General features: G+C 44.8%; 1 protein-coding gene across 1 annotated transcript in view; it reads right to left on the bottom strand.

The window, feature by feature from the left end:
• Positions 1-641: 641 nt before the first annotated feature.
• The window catches only part of Pole (DNA polymerase epsilon, catalytic subunit), a 52715-nt gene continuing 39541 nt past the window's right edge, over positions 642-13815 (bottom strand). The window contains exons 36-49 of the mRNA XM_038346178.1: positions 13473-13649; positions 13164-13387; positions 12768-12988; positions 12322-12526; positions 10408-10581; positions 8060-8185; positions 6781-6913; positions 5224-5410; positions 3892-4023; positions 3582-3775; positions 2171-2371; positions 1713-1838; positions 1046-1135; positions 642-959 (exon numbers count right to left, since the gene is read on the bottom strand). Coding sequence (XP_038202106.1) covers positions 858-959; positions 1046-1135; positions 1713-1838; positions 2171-2371; positions 3582-3775; positions 3892-4023; positions 5224-5410; positions 6781-6913; positions 8060-8185; positions 10408-10581; positions 12322-12526; positions 12768-12988; positions 13164-13387; positions 13473-13649 — 2292 coding nt within the window. The 3' untranslated portion in view covers positions 642-857. The remainder of the gene's footprint in view (positions 960-1045; positions 1136-1712; positions 1839-2170; positions 2372-3581; positions 3776-3891; positions 4024-5223; positions 5411-6780; positions 6914-8059; positions 8186-10407; positions 10582-12321; positions 12527-12767; positions 12989-13163; positions 13388-13472; positions 13650-13815) is intronic.

Here is a 13815-nt window from a genome sequence, read left to right on the forward strand (position 1 = left end):
GTGCTGAGAGCATTATATTCTTAAAAAGGTTAGAGATTAAGCTTCCCCTTTAAGGGTGCCAGCTTCAGTGTTGCGGGTCTCTGATGTCCTGAGGGGCAAGTGGTGACTGAGTACAAGTTCTGAACAGATTTCTCTGAAACCTCATGACTGTTTCCTCTCATTTTCCTTGTTTCCTCAACAGTTAAGCCTAAAATGTGAGAAGGCATTTTTCTAAAATCTATGTCTTAAACAGGGTGTTCAAGTTTATGATAAATGATGTTTAAAAACCCTTGTGGGCCTTAGGCTTATGAGGTACTTGCTGTAGTCCACACAGACTAGGTAGTTCAGAGATGTTCTACCTTTCAGGCCCATCTTAGCCCATCTCAAGACAGAGCCCCAGGTCTTACTCAAGACACTGAGTGACAACCCTCTTCAGACTCTGCTCTGAAGCAAAATTCCTGGGTCTCCACATGTTTAGAACCTGGACTTCTCAGAAAGTAGCTCAAATTCTACTCTCATGAAGCCGAGGGAAAGGCCCATTTGTCTGAAAATGCACAAGACTGTTGGTCTGCATCCTCCCTGTCTACACCCCTACCACATCTCAGAACCTATCTTAGGTTCAGGCCAGGAGGCAGAAGAAAGGGCTGGTATGGGAGCAGAAAGCAGAAGCTTCAAAACATGTTTATTTAGAAGGCAACCACTGAGGACAGAGGCACTCCGTGCTCATGCTTGTTTATGACACCTTGAGACTTTTTGGAAGTCTGGTCTTCCCAGACTGTGGTCATGAGATTGGAAAAATCAGGTGGTCAGTGGTTCAGGCATCTGGAGCAGGCATTAAGATACCTGTTATGGGATAACAAGGTGTTTTAAGCCTAGGCTTAAGGACTTGTTTGGAGCAGCCATTCTATGGTCTCCTGGAGGTATGACATATTGTAGTGCTTGGCAATGTTCCTGAAAATTCTAATCTGTTCCATGAAGACCTGTAGGGACAAAGAGACACAATGACTCTGGGTCCTACTCAGACGGGAGGGGCAAATGACCCAGTGTGTCTGTGAGGATGGCCCACCTCAGTGTGGATGGTAAGAACAAAGTCTCCTGCACAGCTGCAGTACACAGGCATATGGGTCTCTTTCATACCTCGGCACTTCAGGCATACCTGAAACAAGGAAGCAGGACCACTGATCATGGCTAAAATCATCATTACATTGGATCCTATCTGCAGCTTTTTAGCCTTATTGAGGAAGGATGCCTCATGGAAACATTGGCAAGTTTATTTCCCTTCTGCAGTCACATCAGGACTCAGTGCCTTGATGAAATGCAAGGAATAATCTTGCCAGCTCCTTCCTCTTTGCTGTGGGTATCCCCAACCTGGATTACCAAGGTCTGGGGGTGTCCCATGTCCCAGCCTTTTCTGTCCCAACAGTTGCCCAGAGATATAGCCACGGACTTTGCTCAGGTGCTCATAAGGTGCTGCCAAAGCTTTCTTTACTCTGCTCTTGTACTCTACCACTGACAGAGTTTTCTGTCTATTGTCTATCTCCTTCCATCGGATGGAAGAAAGTGCCCTTAGAAGGTACCAATAGATGTGGACAGAATCCGTGGGCTAGTTGCATGGATGAAGACTGACTCCTGGAGCAGTGCCTTGGAGGCAAGACTCAGGACCCAAGTATGCTTTTATTTTCTCTGAAATGTTGATACTGTCTGGAAACTCCGGGGTAGACTGGGGAACTCACCAGGTCCTGCAGGGTGAAGGCCATCAGTTTCCTCTGGAGGGCTTCCACCAAGGCTGACTCAATGGCAGCTGAGTCGTAGGGGGCCTGACAATTGGAGCAGAGCCACCGAGGCAGGATGGCCCCATCCTGGGAGAGTGGGGAGGAAGACTGAGAAGTCAGTGTGAGTGGTAGCCATGGCCCACCTGGGCAATAGCACATCGGGCTGCTGTAAAGTGAAGATGTCAGTGGAGTGGTGGGGCAAACATAACCATCACTGCTCTTGGCTGCCTGAGCCTTTTATTTGTGATGATCAGACCTTTTAAAGGCAATTTTCTAGCATGCTGTGGTGGGATGGCTTGGGGTTGGCGTGTTTTAATCCATAAGTGAGTCTTTGGGCAGTAGGTTGGCTACTACAGGCTAGGCTACATGTCCCAAACCACTTTGGACATTTAGAGGTTCTGATCACCAGCTGAGCTCACCTGAGAGAAGGAGGAATCTTTGCATAGGTCCAGGTCTCGGCAGAAATTACAGCTGTAACAAATCACCTCAGGGAGCACATAGGAGTGGCAGGGATTCCTGAACTGTGCCTCCTCAGAGAATTCACCAACGTCTATCAGGCGTAGTAGGTCTCGGTTCAGCTTATTCACCTGATTTGTGATGTTTGTGTCCAGAGACAATACCTATGGCGACCACAGCCCATTAGGAAGTAGTTCCCAGGCCTTTCTGCTACTCTGGCTAGACCAAACACCTCTTTTAAGCTCATTTCCAAGTATCATCTTAGCCCTTCCTCTTCCCATCTGGAAGCCTCAGGAAGAGCAGATTCTCTATAGTGGCAACTTTCTGACAGTGAGTGGAGACTTCACTGATGAATATATTAAACACTTCAGGTAAGAAACATTGATTCTATACAATACCTTAACCAGAAACCAAAGGGGGAGGACACCGTAACCTATATTAGGAGGTCAGCATCACTCCAATACTGAAATCAGACAAACCACCATGAGAAAGAACACAAAAACCCCTCTGCATGTACTAGCAGATGAACACAACAATATGGAAAAAATACAGAATCCAAAAATAAAGCAGATAAAATAAAGCCAATTAAGTTTTTTTGTTATTCATTTTTTCCTTAAAGACAAGAGTTTTACTCTACAGCCCTTTGAAGATACAGGCTGTCCTTAAACTATGATCTTCCTATGTGTCTCAGTCTTCTCTTGGGCTGGGAATGAAGAGGTGAGCCATCATACCCAGCCTAATAAAGATTCCAAAAAGGAGTAAACATTTCTCAGTGGAAAAAGGTTCTGGAACTGGATATCCTCATGTTCAGACAGGAAACTTGTGCAGAAATGAGCTAAAAAGGACTACAGATTGCAAAATGCAGTTCATCCCAGCTTGTTTTCTGGGAAAGGTGGGTCAGTGACTGTCCAAAGTGTATTTGTAGAGAAGAAACATTCCTAGCTCACTATCTTAAACCCTAAGGTGTAGTCATTTGATATTCAGTGTTCAGCCTCAGAGTGAAGCACTGGGACGCTCAGATGGCACAATGAACAGTAAGTGCTTTGAGTAATGACCCCACATGGTCACTGGTGATATCATCTCACTATGCTGGCCTGCCTTTCCCAGAAAACAAGCTGTCACCTCATTTGGTCTCAGAGGTCTGTTCTGGCTCATCAGGCCCACTGGTGGCAGGTGATCCATAAACTTCTACTTCCACCTGCTATAACTTTCCCAGCACACCAGCTTTCCTACTCTAGAGCCTCTTTGCCTGGTTCCAGGTCCAGACCTATCAGTGGGGCTTCTCCTGAGCCCAAATGCTTCAACAATGGTTGCATGTGATAGGTAACCAGCAAATCCTGATGGAATGACTGAAGGATTTATATCTGCCCTCACCTTGCACACATATTTGATGAACTCCAGAGCAGGATTATTGAGCAGTAAGTGTGACCCAGGGAGGACAGGGAACATCTCTGAGGGCTCAGTGGAGCTCCGAGAACCTGTGACTTTCTTCTGAATTTTCTGAGTGATGGTGAAGAAGCTCTGAGTGAGCTCATTTGCCACATAATCTTGAGAGAAGGTGATCATTCCTAGGAAAGAAAGAGTGCTAAGGGGCAGATTCAGCTGGCAATGGGTATCTCCTACCCATTTGCCTATATCATCTGAGGCACACAGCATGGTTCTTCCGTGACCAGAGACTGCTCACCAGGAAGGGCTCCAGCTGCCACGTTAGCCTCTTGGGAGAACTGGCTAGCCCTCTTCCTCTTCATAGGGGTACTACTCGGAACACTGTGTCTCAACTCATTCTTCATGCTATGGTACACAGCCACGATGTATGCTGCAGAGAGAGGCAGAATTAGGTCACAGGGCCTGAGAGTCAGTGATGTGCTGAAAAATACCTCAGAATTTGAAGGAGCCCTGTGGCTGGCCAGATGGTTAGATATCTGAAATACCATTGCTAGTGATAACTTTCAAGGAGAGAACTGGAAAATTGGATATAAGAAAGGAACTTGTAGTCAGGCAGTGCCCAGTACTTGGGAGACAGACTCTGAGATTAAGGCCTAGTCTATAGAGCAAGCTCCAGGACAGCAAGGGCTATACTGAGAAACCTTGTCTCAAAACAAACCAAAACACCCCCCCCCCAAACCAAACCAAAACAAACAAACAAAAAACTGATGTAGATGAATTCAGGGAATAAATAGAATAACAAGTGTGTGAAAATAGATCCTTAACAGCAAATGCTGACAGTACTCCTAAAATCTGAACGTACATACCTGGACTATTTCTTCCTTCTTCTTTTTTTTTAAAGGTTTTTTTTTTTTTTTTTTTTTTTTTTTTTGGAGGCAGGGTTGTTTCTCTGTATATCTCTGGCTGTCCTAGAACTTGCTCTGTAGACCAAGACTGGCCTCTCAAACTCAGAGATCCACCTGCTTCTGTCTCCCTGAGTATTGGGATTAAAGGCATTATGTCACTACTACCTGGCTAACCTGGAGTATTTCTTGAGACAACTTGCAAAGGTGAAGACTCAAAAGAAGTAGACAAGGACATAAGCAATGACAACAAAACCACCTGTTGGTGCAGACCTGTGGTGTGTATGAGAAGTCCTATCTACGCCAACAATTTAATGAGCATGTTCACCCTCAGTTTTTCTGTTTTTATGAGTGGCAGTGAATTATAAAAACACTCTAAGTTGTATGATTACTGAACATGATAACCATGTCTACAAATACTTTCAAGGTATAAGAGATTTCTAGTTAGTGAAGTCCCAGAGGCCAGCTTTATTACTGCATATGCATGCACATGTTCCCAGGGATGTTAGAAATAGAACTGGAAACACCTTAGGGGCAGCTGCTTAAAAGGTCTAGAGAGAAGACAGAGAGCCCTTTTATCATCTGTCCTCAGTTCCTAATGCTGGAACAGGTAAAGAAAACAGCAATTCCACCAAATTGAAATTTCCAACAATTTTCCTCTCCACAACAAAGAGCCAGAACCATTTTTAATATAACTCAGCTGGTTGTCCAGCTCCAGCTTGACTCACCTGAGACAATCATGAGGAAGTAGCTCTGGCAAGAGGCCGCCTGTGGCAAAAACTGCAAAATGTTCCAATTGTTCTCCAGTAGGTCTTCAACCTCAGATTCCTCCATCCCCTCTTCCTCATTCTCATCCTCTTCCTCATTCTCATCCTCATCCTCATCCTTGGTTTCCTCTCTTTCCTGGGAGTCTTGCTGTAATAGAAAGATAACCCCTATTTCCAACATGGTAATAATATAGAGCAACAAGACAGAGACAGAACTCCTCCAGCCTGAGTCTCCTGGATTCTGACATTGTAAGACCAGTGTTCCATGGAGCATGTCTAGCTCACTTGGGTGACTGGGAACTGTGATTTTCATTTATGCTTTAGAAGACATGTCAAAATTATCAAACTCTCCCTTTCAATAGGGCTAACCAACAAGAACTCCCTGGTGACCAGCTTCTTCTTCTGAACTTACCAATTTCTTCTTTAGCTGGGGGTGGTACCTCGAATCTGTGGCCATACTCAGGATGCTACTGGAGATGAGGGTTTCAAGGCCAGCCTAAGCTACACAGTTGGAACCCATCTCACAAAGTAGAACTTCTTGATTTGGTGACTATTACCCACAGACCCAACTTGACTAGATGCCTGTATTCCTGCCAGGGTGAATTCACTACATGCAGAAACTACATTAACACTCTGTCACTATCCTGATGGCCACATTTCCTTTCTTTCCTCAGTGAGGTCTATCTTCTAAACCCATCTCTTCTAAGTAGAACTGCTCCTGTCCAGGCCTTGGGAGTCATGGAACCTAAGGAAGCCTTGGCCTTGTCCCCCCAGATTCGCTGATTATGGAGACCCCAGCTTCTAGTCTTCCTGTGGGCCAGAGCTTCCCCTTTTGGTTATCTGTGAATACCCCATGGAGAGCAAAGGTCTGCTGTCTCAGCCTACTCCCTGGGTACTATTCTACCATGAGATGATTACCCATATTTCCATTTCACAAATGCCATAGCCTGTCCCCCACATGGCTCCTTGCTGCAACCTCTATTCACCACAGGTATGGCTCACATCTGTGCATCTCCACCTGCTAGCTTCTGGACCTCATCTTTTCACAACTATGCATCCCTTGAACTGATACCACATGCTTTTTCCCGATGGTAAGTTGTTCTCAGAATGGGCAAGTAGATGCCAGAATTTCCATCTTCACTAACCCTGAATCCCATCCTGTGTAAAGTGGGCACTGTTGACTCTCTGTGAGCACCTGAAACTACTGCCCAGACACCCATCTACTTGAGCTGTTTCAGCTCCCAAGGTGTCTGCTCTTGCACCTTTGGCTTTGTCACTGTCTCCACAGCTCCCCCTCCTCCCACTTTTCCACAAATTTTGCCAATTTTTGTCTCATGGAAAGCTCTTTGCCCTTACTAGGACTAATTCTATGCTTTCAACTTTTTCTATAAGCTGATGAACTGGGTGGAGTCAGTTCTTTGCTACCATTGACTGAGGCCCCAGGAAAGCATTACTTGTCACATGAGTATGAATGTGGCCCCATACATATGTGGAACCAGCCCTACCTAGCTCTCTTACCTGTCCACAATGAATACTAGATGGAACTTTTCCTTTGATTCCACCATAGTTGGATGGATCCATCCAGAGAAGAAATTCCCAGCATCGAGAGAAAGAGATTGTCAGGGAATGGAAGATCTCTTTAGAATGGATGCTGCAAGAAGCCAGAAAGTACTAAAGTGACATAACAGCTTTCCTTATTTTTTCTTTTCCTTTGTAGCCATGTACCCTCTTTTTTTTTTTTTTTTAACTTACATATAAACATCATTCAGACAGTCCCTCAAACTTTCTATGATACTGAAGAAGCTGCCTGGGAATGAAGGTGACCCAGAAGGAAGCCAGGGCAGGGCCCAGGGTCCACTGTCTCTATCTTAGCATTGCTTCCTGTTTTCCAGCACCTACAAGTTTTCTTCATCCTTTTTTTTAGATTTATTATTTATTATGTATGCAGTTTTCTGTCTGCAGAACAGAAGAGGGTACTAGGTCTCATTACAGATGGTTGTGAGCCACCATGTGGTTGCTAGGAATTGAAGTCAGGACCTCTGGAAGAGCAGTCAGTGCTCTTAACCTCTGAGCCATCTCTCCAGCCCTCAGTTTTCTTCATCCTTAACACCGCTAGCCAAGTTGGCCTCTATTACTTATCCCATACATGGTACCTACCAGTAAGGAAGTCTTAAACATACTCCGCCTCTTCTCTCTCTCTCTTTTTAAGATTTATCTTGATGTACATGAGTATTTGCTGTAAATGTTTACTGTTCTATCAGAATTGGAGTTCAGATTGGGCAGCTCACAAAGTCCTGTAACTATAGCTCCATGGATCTGACTGATAACCTCTTTTGCTCTGGTCACACATCCCACCCCTCCCCAAGTCTCTCAAAATAAAATCTAAAAGAAAAGCTCAAGACTTCATATTGTTTACATTGGAGCCTCTGAGCCCAAACAGATTTGTGAATATGATTCATTAAGGCAGGAATCACTGCCTGAAGCCAAAGGTACAACATGGAGTCCAGCAATTGAGAGCTCCATATGACTGAATGCCTGGAATCAGAACACTCCCATGTGCTCATGCCCACATCTGTGAAAAGTTTATGCAACAGCACTTTACAGAACCTTCTTAAAAATAGCAGGTATTTCCTGAGTATTTCAGACTTGAATGTTTTATATCTGAGTTGTCCATGCAGGTAAACATGAGTAACCACTTTTTCATGCTGCTATGCTTGACCGTTGGTGTGTGCTGTACCCTTCAAGTATCTCTCCAAAGCCACGGCAGCTGCATCACCAAGATGCCCCCGACACTAACCTGTTTGTGATATATTCCACATAGGCAAGGGCATCCTCTATCCAGCGTTTCTTTGTACAGAGGATGATGCGATTGAAGTTGGCATAGATGACTGATGATCCCAGTCGCTTGAACTCAGCAATGAGCCTGAGGAGTAAGTTCATAATTAAAGAGGTACCCTGGTATAAAATGAAGTCAGGGAATATGAAGAGAAACTATGAAGAAGACCATGTGATATTGAAACAACAAGTATCCTAACTATACTTAGAATGAGCACAAGGGCAAAAAGGAAGAGATTTCTTTCTTTTTTCCCCCCTTTCTTTTTTTTAAATTCATTTTTTTAAAAAAACTATCTTTTCTTATTTTACATGCCAAATTCATTTCCCATTCCCTCTCTTCCTCTCTTTCTGGCTTTTAAGATGAGGTTTGGGGGCTGGAGAAATGGCTAAATGGTTAAGAATTTTGGCTGCTCTTCCAGAGGACCCAGGTTTGATTCCCAGCAGCATCCTAGCAGGGATGGTCACAATCATCTATAACTACAGTTCTGGGGGATCCATTACATTTTTTCTGGCCTCTCTGGATACCAGAGACAAACATGGTACATATACACAGGAAAGCAAAACACTCATGCAAGTTGGGATAATCTTTTAGTACACTGTGTGAAGATGTGTTTCCTCACCTGCATAAGGCACCTTCTGATTGGTTTAATAAAGAGCTGAATGGCCAATAGCTAGGCAGGGAGGATAGGTGGGATTTCTGGGGGAAGATAGGAAATCTGGGAAAGAATTTGAGGTGACAGCTGGGCAGTGGTGGTGGATGCCTTTAATCCCAGCACTTGGGAGGCAGAGGCAGGTGAATCTTTGTGAGTTCGAGGCCAGCCTGGTCTACAAGATCTAGTTCCAGGACATGCTCCAAAGCTACAGAGAAACCCTGTCTCAAAACAAAACAAAACAAAACAAAACAAAACAAAACAAAACAAAACAAAAGAATCTGAGGTGGGAGATTTGTCAGCCAGATGTGGAGGAAGCAGGGCATACAGATGAACAGTACTGAGAAGAAATAACAAGTCATGTGGCAGAATGCAGGTTAATATAAACTGGTTAGTTTAAGGTTTAAGAGCTAGTTGGGAACAAGCCAAGCTTTCAAAATTAATTAAAAGTTTCCAGGTCATTATTAGAAAGCTGGCAGACCTGTTAAATCATACACATTAAAAAACAAAAACAGATGAGGTCTGGCTCCACTACTAGGCCTGACCCTAAATTTTAGGACTCAGGCAATCCTCATGCCTTAGCCTTCTGAGTAGCTGTGACTACAGGTGCATCTACCATGGCAGAGTAAGATTCCCTCCCCTGATTTTAGATGGGAGTCTGGTTATATCCAGTATGGTAGAAAGATAGCAGAAGCAAAGGTAACAGATAGCTACCATACATGACCTTCATTCATGGTTCCCCCCCCCCCCACCTGATTATGAGCCCGGTGGTGGCGGCACATAGCTTTAATCCCAGCACTTGAGAGGCAGGTGGATCTGTGAGTTTGAGGCCAGCCTGGTCTACAGAGTGAGTTCCAGGACAGCCGGGGCTACAGAGAAACTGCATCGAAAAATCAAAAACAAAACCAAACCAAAACAAAAGAATTTCCTACAATGTAATTTAATACTCTTTTCCTTCCCCCAGCTCTTCATAGCTCCTCCCCATTACCTCTCTGTCCACTTAACTTCACAATCTCTCTTAATTTTAGTTATTCTTTTTAGACTTATTTATTTTTATGAGTATTTTCCTTGCATGTATGTTAAATATACTGCATGTTTGCAGTGTCAGCAAAGGCCAGAGAAGCCCAGTAGAGAGTGTCAGATCTCTTGGAACTGGATGCTGGGAAATGAACCCAAGTCCTCTCTGCAAGAGCAGCAAGTGCACCTAATCACTTGCTGGAGCCATATCTCCAGCACTTATTACTTCTAGTATCACAACACTAGACATGGCTGTCCATTAGTATGGTACATTCACACTTAGTGTTTAGTGTTTTCTTTTGTTTTTGAGACAGGGTTTCTCACCATTAGTCCTGGCTGGCCTGGTAATCACTATGTAGACCAGTCTGCCTTGAACTCACAGAGATGCACCCGTCTCGCCCAACTCCTGGGGTTAAAGGCGTGAACCACTACACTCAGCTAAGGTGTATTATTGAAACAAACAAGGTGCATGAGAACATATTAATATAAGAAGGAAGTAGTACCATGATGCTTTACGTAGCTTTCTGAAAAGATGAGTGCACAAAGCCACAATAGCACCTAAGTCTGTCCTGGGATTCATGCTTCCCAAAGGCACTTACTTGGCTTGTGCCCCTCAGCCCATAGCCCGAGGTGAAACACTCACTGCAAGAAGAGTTTCTTCATCATATTGTGTAGTGTCCGGTGTAAGGCTGGGTCATGGAGCAGAGAGCATGGTGACTGGAGCCAGCGGTAGAAGTGCATAACCTGGTTGTCAGCATAGATGTTGTGGTACTGTGTGATCTCCTTTACCCAGCCAACAACCATGCTCTTCAGGATTCTGAAAGATGGCAAAGGAGGATGACCCACACTGTGTGCTGCTGCTGGCATCACTGTCCCATCTCATAATTCCCAGTCTAAATTTCACTCCCTGGTTCCATAACTTGTGAGTTTCACCTCCTTACCACTTCCCTCCATATAACTCCCTATCTTGCTCACCACACCTGGACAAGAAGACACCTGATAGGCCTTTGTCCTTCTTAAGACGTATTTTTAATTTTTAAAAAACCTACATGCAGCCGTGAGAGTATGTACAGTGAGTACAAGTATCCACAGAAACCAGAAGGTAAAAGATAGACTGGAGCTAGATTTACAGCTGGTTATGAACTCAACAAGAATTTTGGGAACTGAACTCATGTCCTCTACAATAGCAGTATATACCTTTTTTTTTTTTTTTTGAGGTGTGGGGTTTCACTGACAGAAGAGTAGGAACAAAGAGCCACAGAGTTGGTTATGTGCCTTCCATGTAAAGAACCAGGGACTGGCCCAAATTGGGTTTTCTAGACATCAGCGAGACACAGGGGAGGCTCCTGGGGCCAATGCAACACTCAGGTAGCACAGACTGGACATGAGCCACAAAGTATCAGAGATAGGGTGCTGTGGTCACTTTTATGGCTTCCTGTACAAATGTTCACTTCTCTCAATTGGTAGTCTCTGCCAAGTGTGCTGCTCAGGGTTGAAACACTTTTTCTGCCACAAGTCTGCTCTCAGCTCCAAGCCCTCCTAGTTTTCTTATTACTTTAGCAAATTCCTTTTTTCCTTTCATTTGGAGGCAACAGGGATGAAATATGTGTTCTAAAACACAGACATGAAATGACTACCCCATACTCATCCACAGTAACACATCATAACCTCAGCCCTTCTGACTTTGGCTTTGCCATCTCTAGCATGCTGGAGACTGCACCACTTTGCAGGGATATAGGAATATGGGCAGAGTGAAAGTGCTCTGTGTTTATGGCACAAAGGAACAACACACACACACACACACACACACACACACACACACACACACACACACACACACACACTATTCCATCACTAGGAGCCAGGACTGATCATACCTCTGGCTACTGTGACTGGGTGCCCTGGGAATTTCTTGCAGATACTCCTTTGATTACACTCAAAACAATTATGATATCAAAAAGTTCTTCATGAGAGAAGCTTTTATCCTCAAAAGGTCAGATGGTAACACTTGTACTGTCTACTAGTAACTAGGCAGGGTATGCTCAGGGACATGTGGACCCTGGATTGCATTATGTCGCAAGGAAGAGATATCTCAGGAATGCTGATTCTAACGCTGAAGTTTGCACAGCAGTTAAGAGCATGTACTACACCTCCACAGAACTGAAGTTCAATTTCCAACACCTACAACTTCCTGTAACTGCAGTTCTAGGGTATCTAACTCCTTTGGCCTCTGTGGCCAAATATACTCATGCACACATGCGCACGCGTGCGCACACACACGCAAATGGAAATAATAAAATAATAATAATAAAAAAGGTAGATGTGTGGTATATGCCTTTAATCCCAGCACTTGGAAGGCAGAGATATGTGAATCTCTATAAATTTGAGACCAAGCCTAGTCTATATATTGAGTTCCAGGCCATTCAGAGCTACATAGAGACCCTGTCAAAATATAAAAAAATGTATTGCTGACTTTGGCTTTAGCATTCTAAAGTGGAGGTTGCCATCTCCTTGCTGTCCTGTCTAAGAAGATAGCACATTATATGAGAGTAGATACCTGAAGGTACTAGAACAGAGGGCTGTCTCATCATAGCTGGCTGGGGCACTGGTAGCTTGATTGCCTGTGACCATGTCCTCTAGGGAGGCCTGTTGGATCACATCGAAGCTGATGCCCATGCTGCCAGCTCCCTCCATGTCATTGATATGGTGGGACTGGAGGATGGTGTTGACGGCCAGATTTTGAATGTCCAGCTCCACGCACACTGCAGGAAAACACAGTTGTCCATGTATTCTTGCCAGCACTGGGATCATCTCCCAGGCCTGAGCTGGTCAGTGATGCCTAGTGATGTCAGGCATGTCACATGATCTCTGACCAACATATGACTGCCGGTATCCATTTCTTAAGATTTGCCTTTGGGCTTATTCTATATGGTTGAGCACTGAGCCTCAGGTGATAAGGAATCATTAAATGGCGGGGTGGAAGTGCTCCCTTCTCTCACTCACCAGTGGAATAACAGCCAGAATTATTGATCTCCACAGTGGCTCGGTCATCAAACTCCATAACAAGGCGGTTGTCATCAGCTTCCTTCCCACCCAGGTCAGGTCGAGAGGTAGGGGACAGCCAAAGCAGGTGGTTGTGGCGCTGGAGGTGGCGTGCAAAAAAGAGGTCGGAGCCAAAGGTGGAAATGTCTTCTGGTAGGTTCCCAACAGGGATGTGGAAATACCTGTACAGAGGTACAGGTTCAGTCCCAAGTACACTAGCATCATTTTGGGACCACTCACAGGATCACACACTGTAGGCACCCAGGGTGCCTCACTTGATCTCTCTTCTTGTTTGTGTGGCACTGGGAATCACACTTTTAGCTAAGTTCTACTACTGAGCTATACCCTATTCCTCACCTGCTCATCTCGAAGGCCTGTGAAAGGCAAGTGTCTAAATTGAGGTAGTGTCGGATCATTCGGCGGGCTCCGTGGCGTTGCCAGTCCAGAACTCCATAACTGATCTTGTCAGTCACTCGGACAGGCACTAGTGGGAACTCCTCTAAGATAGGAATCTCACTGGCCAGTCTACACAGTTCCCAGTTAGACTGAACAGCGATGAGTGTGGGTCCCCGGCGCTCTTCCTGAGTCGAGCAGAAGGCAGAAAGGGCTAAGTGGACAAAGCCTTGGGATAGGAGAGTTCCACCATTGGACCCCAACTTCTCTTACCTTGTAGGCAAGCAGGAAGCGTACGATGGCTCTGCAAATGGTTTTCAAGTTGGTTTCAGCACGAACTTCAAAGGTGTGTTTCGGGGGAGGCAGGAGCTTGGGGCCCACCTTTTCCAGTAGTAGGCTATGCTCTGCTGAGTACAGGGCACTGAGGTTGGGCATTTGGTTGCTGCGTACCTAGGCAAACACCAACTTTTAGGCCTACTATATATGTGTGTACACATATATGTGTGTTCTGTGAAGCTGGGTAGTCATGTCTTTTTCTTTCTTTTTTTTTTTTGTTTTCTGAGACAAGATTTCTCTGTGTAGCCCTGGCTGTCCTGGAACTCAGAGATCCAACTGC

Source organism: Arvicola amphibius, chromosome 10 (assembly GCF_903992535.2).
Source record: "Arvicola amphibius chromosome 10, mArvAmp1.2, whole genome shotgun sequence".
NCBI classification, from domain to species: Eukaryota; Metazoa; Chordata; class Mammalia; order Rodentia; family Cricetidae; genus Arvicola; species Arvicola amphibius.